The 11493-nt window shown below is 36.6% G+C and overlaps 1 protein-coding gene across 2 annotated transcripts in view; it reads right to left on the minus strand.

The window, feature by feature from the left end:
* LOC134608553 (desmoglein-4-like) overlaps nucleotides 1–10554 on the minus strand; it is a 30967-nt gene extending 20413 nt beyond the window's left edge. For both annotated transcript variants that reach the window (XM_063451444.1, XM_063451443.1), the window contains exon 1: nucleotides 10397–10554. In XM_063451444.1, the coding sequence (XP_063307514.1) occupies nucleotides 10397–10444 (48 nt within the window). In that variant the 5' untranslated portion in view covers nucleotides 10445–10554. The remainder of the gene's footprint in view (nucleotides 1–10396) is intronic.
* Between the last annotated feature and the right edge of the window lie 939 nt (nucleotides 10555–11493).

The raw sequence follows: 11493 nt of genomic DNA on the forward strand, positions 1-11493 counted from the left end.
TCTCAATATGAATTTGAAGAATATGTTTGATCGAAGTACTATCTTTCACTCAAGAAACCACATCTTTCTTTGATTCCTCCATATTCGGCACTTTGCCCTCACATTGTTGTGCTGTATCTCATTTTGTATACACTTTGCCTACAGTACATTGAGCTGGCAAAATATATATACTGTAGTTATAAGAGCTAAACACAGCATAAATCACATACAACAGAAACAGCCTGAAATAAACAAACCAGTAGAAAAAGTTTTAAACTGCCTGCCTGCAAGCATACAATCTAATCTTGATTGGGACGTTAAGATAGGAGTGACAAGGGATGTATTTACCACAAGGAAAACAAGGCATTTGCCTAGGGCGGCACTTTCGGGCGGGGGGGGGGGGGGGTTGAGGGGGTGCCACCTCAAGCTCCCAGACAAATGCCTTGTTTGCCTCATGTTCTGGGGCTGCCCACCTTACTGTGAGTGAGTGAGTGTAGCTGTCAGTGTGTGTCTGTGAGTGAGTGAAATTGTGTTTTTCAGCGAGAATGGGTGTGCGTGTGAGTCAGTGTGTGTATGTCATTTTATGTGTATCTGAGAATGAAAGTGTGTGTTGGTTAAACAGTGTGTGCCAATGACTGTATGTGTGTGCCAATGACTGTATCTGTCAGTGAGTGTATATCAGTGCATGTATCAATGAGGGCATGTGTCTGTCAATCAAACAAGTGGCCTAGACACGAATTGGGGGGGCAAATTTGGATTTTGGGGGTGCCCAAATTTAGTCATGCCTAGGGCAGCACAAATCCAAAATACACCACTGGGAGTGACTCTAGTTATGGAAAGAGTGACAGCTCTATGGCAGAAGATGACAGAAGATCAAATTCATTTTAAAAAGCACACCCAGAGTTGTATTCATTGGTTTATTGCAGTTCTTGACATATGGTGTATTATTCTACTAGGGATAGTTTGGGAACAGAATGACAACAATTGAATAGAGCTGTCTCAACTGTTAAATGTAAAGTCTATGCATGTTCTTGAAATCTAAAACTGAGAAAGTAAACATAGCCAACGTAGCATATGACATATGACAAACACAAAATGTGTTTGGTGCCATGTTTGCGTATGCGTGAAAGGCCCAAAACCACCCTATCAGGTGACTGGTAAGACAGCAGAAAGTTCTGGAAAGCATGGCTGTTGCGTCTCAGGTATCCCAGTCTACATATCCCTGCTCTAGAACTTGTTGTCATTTTTTAGTTCTTTGAGATTCTGCTCTTTGGACTATCTGACCCACAGACTAGAGGATGCTGGGAAATTTATTGTCATATTCCAGCATCTGCCATTTTACAAAGTGATCCATTTTCAGTAGCCTCCAGTAGACAGGCATGTATAAGATAAGGTTGGCGTTAATTAAAAGGAGTTCAGCTATTTTTAAATTGCATTGTGATTGATTGATTGTTTGCTTGTTTTTAAGGTTGTTTGTGACTGTCAGAGGGCCTGCAAGATTGTATGAGATTATCTGCAACCCTGTAATGTCTGAGTGTTTCTGTAAATGGTATTGTGTTTGTAAAAGCATCTGAGTGGTTAAGTGTGCCTGTAATCTTGTTTTTCCTGGTTTGTAAGTATGGTATATATGTAAGGAGGTTCTTTAACAGTTTCTGAGTGCATCTATGAGTAAACTGTCTGTGTGTCTGTGAGAGCAATTGCCTGTGCATGATTGGTTATTAACATTTAACCCACTGAGTGACTATAACAGAGCTTATAATAATCAGAGCCAGATTAAGTTAGCCAGGGCCAAAGGCAGGGTGTCAGATGAGGGCAAACAGGCTCTGGGAACAATGATTGACATGGAGAACATATGGAGTTGCTGAATTGTAAGATAAACATGTCTAGGTTTCTACATTTCATTTCATTTTCTTTTCTTTTTTTTTTGTTAATTGTAAGGATAGGTAAACATAATATTAAAAATCCTAGGAAGCGACAGAAATTTTAATTCATTTCATAAACGTGTGACTGATATAGGAACACTCTTGCACTGCAAACATTTATACATGTGTATAAGCCTCATATTAAGATTGTCTTTTTGTTTTTTTACAGTGTTGTTAGCACTGAATTACCATAAAGACAAATAGTTAAAAATGAAAATAATAAGAAAAAGCACAGCATGGTAATTGGTATATGGCAAAAACTAATTTCACAGGACTTTACAGTATTTTGAACGGGGGAATTTAACAACTAATGAGAATGATTACTGCAAATCTGGCAGGAGCACTAGGTTAATATGACTGCTTTGATGAGAGCACAATCTAGAGTAGATGGAGTATAAAAACACAGTAGGAAGGGTAGCGTGGAGCAGTGTTTCCCAACCCAGTCCTCAAGGCACACCTACCAGTCCAGGATTGAAGGATTACCCAGTTTTGTCTAAGGTGTTTTTAGAAAAAAAAGAAAAAACACCTTAGACAAAACTGGGTAATCCTTAAATCCTGGACTGGTAGGTGTGCCTTGAGGACTGGGTTGGGAAACACTGGCGTGGAGAATAGTAACCAAGGGACAGTGTGGGAAATTAGCAGAATCGAAAGGTGAGAGATTCGAGAGTTGACATACTAATTAAGCTGAGAGAGTAATGACAGCTACCGTGGTAATCCATAGTCTATTCCAAAGAGTTGGGTTTTAAGGGACTTCTTAAAGGATTGAAGTGTAAGAAAGAGTCTGATAGGGAAGACAGGCTGTTACATAAGAATGGAGCTGCCCACAAAAAGTAGTGCAAACACACAGGGGCATATCTGGAGCATTTGGCACCCAGGGCAGATCTTATATTTGGCACCCCTCTTCCCTCCTCCCCCCAATTTTAAAATGGAAAAACACCCACAAATTATTTTTTTAAATGCATTTAGCATTGAGCAGTGTTTGCATTTCTTTTTAAATGTCTTTATCACTGAGCTGTGTTTGTGTGTTTATAATGTAGGCATGTTTTTGTAGGAAGTATGTGTGAGTGAATTTAGGGGTGTGTTTGCATGTAGTGTTGACATTTGAATGCAGGTGTGCATTTTTGTGTAGTGTATTTTTTGAATATGCGGTGTGTTTTTATGTAGTGTTGATAGCTGGATGCAGGAGTATATTTATGTGTAGTGTTGGCGAAATGCTGAGATGTATGCACATATACTCAAATATACACACACTCTCACACATGCAGATACATAGACACACAGATGGACGCACTGGCACATACAGATACACAGACACATAGGTATACACATGCAGATACATAGAAACACAGTCATGAACAGATACAGACAAACACTGACACACATACAGATGGAGAAACACAGATACAAACTCACATATAGATACAAACACACACTTACAGACACACACTGATACACATGTACAGAGACACATAGGCACAGACACACATACAGATACACACATACAGATACACTGACACACAGATACACACACATACACAGACACACATACAGATACACATATACAGACACACATACAGATACACAGACACACAGGTATAAGTGTGTGTGTTTATTGTATGCAGTGTGTGTTTGTGTAGTCTATGTGTTTGTGTACTGTATGCAGTGTGTGTGGATAGTGTATGCAGTGTGTGTATATAGTGTATGCAGTGTGTGTGCAGTGTATGCAGTGTGTGTGTAGTGTATGCAGTGTGTGTGTAGTGTGGGCAGTGTGTGTTTAGTGTGGGCAGTGTGTGTTTAGTGTAGGCAGTGTGTGTGTATGATGTATGCAGTGTGTGTGTGTGTGTGTGTATAGTGTGTATGCAGTGTGTGTGTGGTGTATGCAGTGTGTGTAGTGTATGCAGTGTGTGTGCATAGTGTATGGAGTGTGTGTGTGTGTAGTGTATTTGCAGTGTGTGTGTGTGTGTGTGTGTTGTGTGCATGCAGTGTGTGTATGTATAATGGGTGTATAGTGAGCTGTGTGTATTGTTTGTGTGATCCCCCAACACTCCCTGACTTTTAAATGTGTCTAGGGAGGGGACACACACTACATTTCCTGGTGGCCCAGTGGCACAGAATGGTTGCCCAGTGAATAGGGGCCCAGGAGTCTCTACATTTGCTTCACATCCAGCAGCAGCATGGATTGCGAGAGTGTTGCCACGGGTTGCCATAGCAAACACTCGGTAACAGTACGAGCAGTAGACAGGAGTAGTCCATCAGCAGAGCAAAGTGGTTGAGAAGGGTTGTATCTATGAACTAGTGAAGAAATGCGGGGGAAGACTTGTTGAGTGCCTTGTATGTAATAGTTCATAAGAGTACAGGAAGCCAATGTAATGATTGACAGAGGGATGACTTGTGGGAGGTATGACAGGACAGAAGAACGAGCCTAGCAGCAGCATTAATTATGGACAAAGACAGTATGGTTTCAGGAGAGACCAATTAGGTGAAAGTTACAGTCGTCAATGTGAGAAATTACAAGAGCATTATTCTCAGCACCATCTTGCATAGGAAAGGGGCAGATGAGGGCTAGACTCAGGTGGAAGTAGCAAGACTCAGTGACAGACTTGATATGAGGTGCAGGTGAGGCCAGAATTGATCAGAGCACCAAGACAGTGAGTTTGTAAGGACTAGTTAGTGGCTGGATCAACAGCTTTCAGGGAGAGCGACAATGGAAGATGCAAGATAACAAGGTCAGTTTTAGAAAGATTGAGTTTTTGAAAGTGTCAACAGTATCAAAGGCAACAGAGAGGTCTACAAGAATTGGTTTGCCATATTATTTGTCTGCCATCATAAGCTGAGCATTGCACTTTACTTACATTGCATACCCAAAGTGCACTAATTAATGTGACACACATGTTCATCTGCAGATATATAGTATGACTAAAGCCAAGATATGTAATAGAATTCACTGGAAGAGAAATAAGCCTATACTGGATCTATTCTACGGAGAAGGAACAGAACTTTTGTATACATTGACAATAAGACAAAGAAATAGCCTATATAAAAGTTAGGGTTGAAAGCAGTAATATGCCATGAGGATTGTGACTAGCATATAAAACAAAACTGACTTTTCTGATCATGATGGCTTGGAAGTGAGAAGTGCTATTTGGCTTAGCCACATAGGGAGGTTATAGAATTGTATGAAGGACATCTCCATTGCAAGGTAGAGTGAAATCCTATAAGCATCTAACATGCATTAGTATGCATATAAAACATTACGTTTACAATGGGTATATTGCATATCAGCATTGTTTGAGATTATCGAATTGGTGCTCTGTTAAAACAAGAGTGTCATTGCAAAGCCATTAAAAATGTCACTGGTTATTGCTGCTGCTCGGCCTAGGGTTAGAGTTAGAAGTTGTTACGAGTTGCGGTATTTATGGTTAGATAAAATAAAGGTTAGGGGTTAGGTTTAAGTGGGATATTGGGTGTGGGTGTACCTGCCTTAAAGATGCTGTGAGTCTGGCTCTCAGTTAGACAAGAGGTCTGCAGTAACCAACAATGATTAGATTAGCTAAACTAGAAATCATGCCACAGAAATTGGAAAAACAATTTGATATATATATATATATATATAAAAAAAAGTTCAGTGTTGTAAAGATTGGTTGCATGCTTTTTGTCAAAGCTAACTGACAATAACTACTTTGTGATAAAACTTAATGTGTAATCACATTGGCATACTCTGGACACGTGGAAAAGCTAGTAGCTGCTTTCTTAAAAAATAGATTTTAGAAATATCAAATGCCACTCCCAGCAGTGATTCTGTATATTGCACACACAGGATGCAACAATTCAGTTTTAAAAGGGTCAATGTACATTTCAGAAGTTGTTATAGCAAAGCTATGAAGGGAATGAAGTCAAACATTAACAGTGGCATTAAAGTAACGTTAACAGAAGTGTACATTAAGTACCCCACAACTCTTGGTGACATAGGAGAGACTGTGTGGACTGAAATTCATATTACTCTCAGTTATTCTGGCTTGGAATGGTAGGTGTTACAGTCTAATGCATCTTTATTGCAAGTGCCCTATGACTCCCTGGCTCACTTTATTCTAAGTACTTTAACCACAAGTAACCCTTAACTCTAAGAATCTCCATATGCTAAATCCCACAAACCCAGAGTATCTCAGAAACTGTGTACTGGATTGCCACTACAGCATCACTACAAAAGAATCGACATCTGAAATGCACTGTTTTGATAGAATTTAATAAATGCAAAGCCCAAAACAACCATAGAGTGATTAGCTTTATTAAGAAATTGTAGAAACGTTTTGAATTCTTACATAACTTTCATTCTGCTCTAAATGTGTGCCCTGTGTACACCCTATATCTATTTATTTTGCAGAATTAAAACATTCAGACTGTCCCCCCATTTTGGCAATTCAAGGGTTAAAGTCAACTAAACTCATCTTTATTCCACTGCTAGGAGAGTCTACTCACTGCAGCTCAAACCACTTGATTTGAAGTCATCATTACTGAGGACTTGTGTCCAATCAGATTCTTCTAGCTGAGAATCATGGGAATGCACCAACAATGCCTCACATAGAAAATCATTAGTCCAGTGCTATTATATGTACTCACTTGTGAAACAGGAAACCCTCCCTGCTGTATGTGTGATGGGTAGGAGGTATTAAGAAGGACATGGTTACATGCTTTTGGGAATGCAAACACTAGGATATAAAAAAAAAATGAAAACCAAACTTCTGCTTCTATATATAGCTTATTTCCATACCCAAAAGTTGGACTTCTTGCAAATTATTAGATTGGAATTTATCACATGTGACCTGTCATCTCTCTAGATTAATATTGCCAAATTTAGAAAGAGATACCTAAATACATTCAAAGTAGCAAGTTTTGCTGAGTTGAGAATTGAATTGCAAATTTAGACTAAAGTTAAAGATTTGGAAAATATATTTAAATTGTCTGAATTACAATTCTAATGTTATTTTTTAAAGGGGCTCTACCACCATACTAGTCCCTCAGCTTTGCTTCCAGTTTAGGAATACCTGCCTCCAAACCCTTTGAATCATCCCACAAACTTGCAGGACTGGTGCAACTTTTTTTTAATGTTGTGCTGGTCCCATCTGGTCATCTTACGCCGGAAATCCCATCTTCTGCCTTGCTAGAGCATTCACATGAAATCTTGCACCTGCCTAGTACACCGACGGACCTGCCTTGATTCTCATGACCAGTGACCACACAAGAATCAACGCAGAGGATCCATGACACACTTCTCACTGAATGGATGCAACGCTGGAGGCAGGTGAGTAAAGAACCAGGCCATGGAGCTTGACTACTACTCCACCCTTTGTCAACTTTTGTCAACCTACAGGTTACACATAAAAAAGTAGCCCTTACTTTTCCTTATGTATAACTTCAAAAATAAGCACGATTTAAAAAACAAATAAAAATGGCATAGCACACGGGGGATTTTGGAAACTCTAAAACAGGGTAAAAAGTGACAGAGCCGCTTTAAGTTAAATTTAAGATTTTTCTGTCTTTTCTTTTAACATTTATTAGTCGTTTTATGATGAGTCTATTTTCTGTAAAATTTTATAGATCTATGATGCTGCATCACCATCATGAAATATTTTATAGTTGCTTTACAGCATATCCCAACCTCCTTTTCTCATGTGATATTTAAATAAAAAATGCAGTAATTATTAATAATACTTTTGGGTGTAACTCACATCAGCTCTAAACATGCCCAGTGATTTCAACATCTTTTTTCCCAATCCCTAAAAACATCCAGTTTCATTGTACAAAAAGTCCTACAGAGAAATAAGTGACATATTTTAAAAGCTAGATTTCTTACTCAAGAAACTGAACGTTTCTTGAACTACATTTTCTGAAACTGCAGCCTACAAATGGTAGAACATTGGCCTACCGACTCGTGAAAGGCAATGGATTGGAAACACACGAATCACTAATCTGATCTATAATTAAAATAAAATGAGGTTATTACAGAGTTTAATCCTGGGGCAAAGTTTTTATAATCATCATACAGATTATTACATTTGTATAATTAATGATCTCTGTGAACATTTACAATATTATTGCCAGTTCTAAGTGATTCTCATAGGTACATGATAATACTTCTAATGCCTTTGTATTCTGTTAATATAGTTACATATTAATCTGAATTGCAAAAAGCTCTCAAGTCAATAAAGTTCAAACCAAAAGATGGTTGAAAACCCAATGTGAAGTGGCCACATTCAAGGAAAAAAAATCCTTCTTTATTCCATAAAGCATTCAGATTTGACTATATAATGGTAATATGATTAGTTCAAAATGAGTTAATGTACTAGATAATTAGCTAAATGTACTCAAAATGTTTTTACATTTTGTAACACATATATGTTTAATGGTTTAGTTCAAGGCCACAATTTTGGCAAAACTTAAAATGGTCAATAGGGCATGCACATGGCCACATAGGTAACACGTAATCGCAACAGGTCATTAGAATCGAGTCTGCAATTAGCAGACATGTTGAGTTTTGTACCCAGTTTAAATATTGGAATTTGAAGGAAATCGATAACTACATGTTTTCAGTATTTATGAGAACATTACTTAGTGGATCTTGAAAATGGACAAAAGCAATAATATTCTCTGAAACCTATAGAAGAATGTATTAAGTTGCTGAAACGTTGTCAGCGTATAAATATAGATACATTATTTTGAAAATTTGATGTAGATATAGTATTTCCTCTCACTATAACATTCAAACACTACGAAATCAAGATAGAAAACATCTTGCCTTTAGCATTTTCAGAACTATATATTTCAGGATCCTAATTCAATCCAATCAATACATAATCTAAGCTACAGTTAAACCACCAATCAAAATTAAAATAAAATTGGAATATTTCTACTTTAAGATCCCTACTTTAAGATGACAACACACTATTTTGTAAAAGAGAAACAAATATTTGAAGGACAATACGAACCAATTTCCCCATCCTTATGCCTAAGGATATCTTAAAATGATGTAACTTATATATTTGTATACACATTGTGAATGTTTTTGAAATTCTTTACTGTGTTTAATTATCTGTCATTATTTTCATAAACTCGATTATGCTTAGTTAAAGTTATAACTATATATGTAGATTGCAGACTCTTAATTTTCCATTAACCTTGTATTTTTTTTTTTTTATATTTTCAGTACAGACAACAGGCCTTGCTATTTCCAGTATGACATAGAAGTATGACATTTAAGAAGCTTGTGCTAAGATACTTCGAATTGACATAATGCTAAATCAGGGTTGGAGAATACATCTATCAAAGGTAACTTTTCACAAACAGCTTTCCATATGTTCTTATATATTAATGTTACAAATAATATCTCTTCTATCAGGTAAACAAAACAAACAAACAAACAAACAAACAAACAAACAAACAAACAGGAAAGTTTACTATGACCAATTTACACTGTGATTTCCACAGTTATTTCTATCATGGAATTACTGTATTATGTTAAGTCGATTAGTCATAATAGGCAAAAAAAAAAGTATGGAGTGATGCTTAAGATGTGAAACAATCATCACTAAAACCAATGTAATATTTCTGCACATTCAATAATTTGTTAAAAAGATGTTAATTATACCTTTGGCCAAAGTTTGGAAGACATACATTGCCTATATTAATTTATTATTGGATTTAATATAGTGACCAATGCATGCATACAACCACTGGGACTGCATTACTGATTTGAAATGTATTTTAAACTAAAATGTATTATGTTCTTTAATCTAACTAATGATTAAATATCATGTGAAATAATTTTAATCTAACTAATGATTAAATATCATGTGAAATAATTTCCTTAATATTTGGACAGCGTGCATAGTTGATTAAAAAAAAGGAAACATTACATTTGCATCATAATAAATTCCTATGCATTGAAATATATAAATATTTCATGATTATATAGCACATGCCTTTTAGTTTGTGCACTAAGGAGAAACGGGATATTGTTTTATAAAGATATTGCCATTTATTTATGAAGTTGTAGTATGTACAATATGGGGAAGGTGAAAAGAAAAGTGCCAGATGGCCCTAAAAATTTGAAACTCACTCCCAGAACAATAATCGGTTCATAGTACAGTTATATAATTATATTAATTCCAAGTAACATTTGCCAGGAGGTACACATAGCCATAACATAAAAACCAGTACAAGAATAAAATATCAATGCAAGGAAACAGAACATAACGACCCTCGACCATAGAACTTACATCTCAGAAACACATCTGTATGGTGATATGCAAATGTCTAAACTACATAGTTACTGGACTACATTTACAGTCAAAACAATGTAAAAGAAAGGCAAATATAGCCAAGTTACCTTCTAGATATCACATCCATCTAATAAAACTCTAGACATGAATACGAAGTTAACCTTTCTAAATTATATGCACATTGTATATAGCTTGAACAGATATAAACTGGTAACTTACCATTAAAATATAGAACGCACCAAACTTTGCACATAGCAGCCAATCCATCACCTCTGTCTTTTACTTAACACACGGTTCTTAATGATGGAAGCCTACTTTCCTTCCACCTTTAGACTAAAGCGATGTTTTCCACTGGTTGCTCTTTCACTAAAATGTTGTAGGAGTCTCCTTTTCTCTGACGGGTGAGCTAAAGATGCTTCAGAACAGAGTCTTGTACTCCACCCTTTATTTTGGGTTGGTCTCCGTTGAAACACATGACAGCATCATTATAGCTTCTAGGTAAATGAGTATTCAGACACACCTTGCATCTTATTGCAATGAAACCTGCTCCAGAAAGCATTGCGATGAAGATGTGTAAAGTTGCACAGATACATATTCAATGGGAATGTGATACTTGAATATTGGTAATAAGTGAATGAGACATTCATACACAATTTGAATGGCTATGTTTTCTATGGTTTCAATATCCACACTTTACTGTCAGAGAGCATAAAACAATAAACAAACCGTGGATGACAGCCAAACTAATGTAGTGCCTGGATAAATAATAATGTTAAAATAAACAGATAGTTAATTTAAAAATAAACAAGCCAGTGTTGTAGAATTGAAATCATGATTTAGGAAGCTAAACTAGAAGAAGAAAATATTGTAAGATGTGATCTAGGTCGTTCGTTATAAGGTACAGAAAAATGCTAAAAAAAAAAAAATATTCTACATGATGATAGGATTGCATTGGGAGGCTAGTGCGCATGCACATTCACAGCCAAACGCTGCACCATGAGACCATCTCATTAAATAGCAGAGTTTAACTCAACTGTTGGGGTAGAAGCATTTCAAGTGTCTGTCAGTGTAATGCAGCCACAAAATGAAAGTTAAGCCTGCAATGTAAACATGTTTTTAGTTGCAGGGTTAAAATTGTAGGGACATGGTGCCCAGACCATTTAATAGAGATGAAGTGGTTTTGGTAGCAATAGTGTCCCTTTTAGCAATGCTGCTTTGAGTAAGTATACATTGTGGTATATTTAATATAACACACATAGAAGATACAATCAAATCCTGAATTAAAGGGTTACTCCAACTAAAAACACTGTTGTAAG

Source organism: Pelobates fuscus, chromosome 4, assembly GCF_036172605.1.
Source record: "Pelobates fuscus isolate aPelFus1 chromosome 4, aPelFus1.pri, whole genome shotgun sequence".
In the NCBI taxonomy this organism is placed as follows: Eukaryota; Metazoa; Chordata; class Amphibia; order Anura; family Pelobatidae; genus Pelobates; species Pelobates fuscus.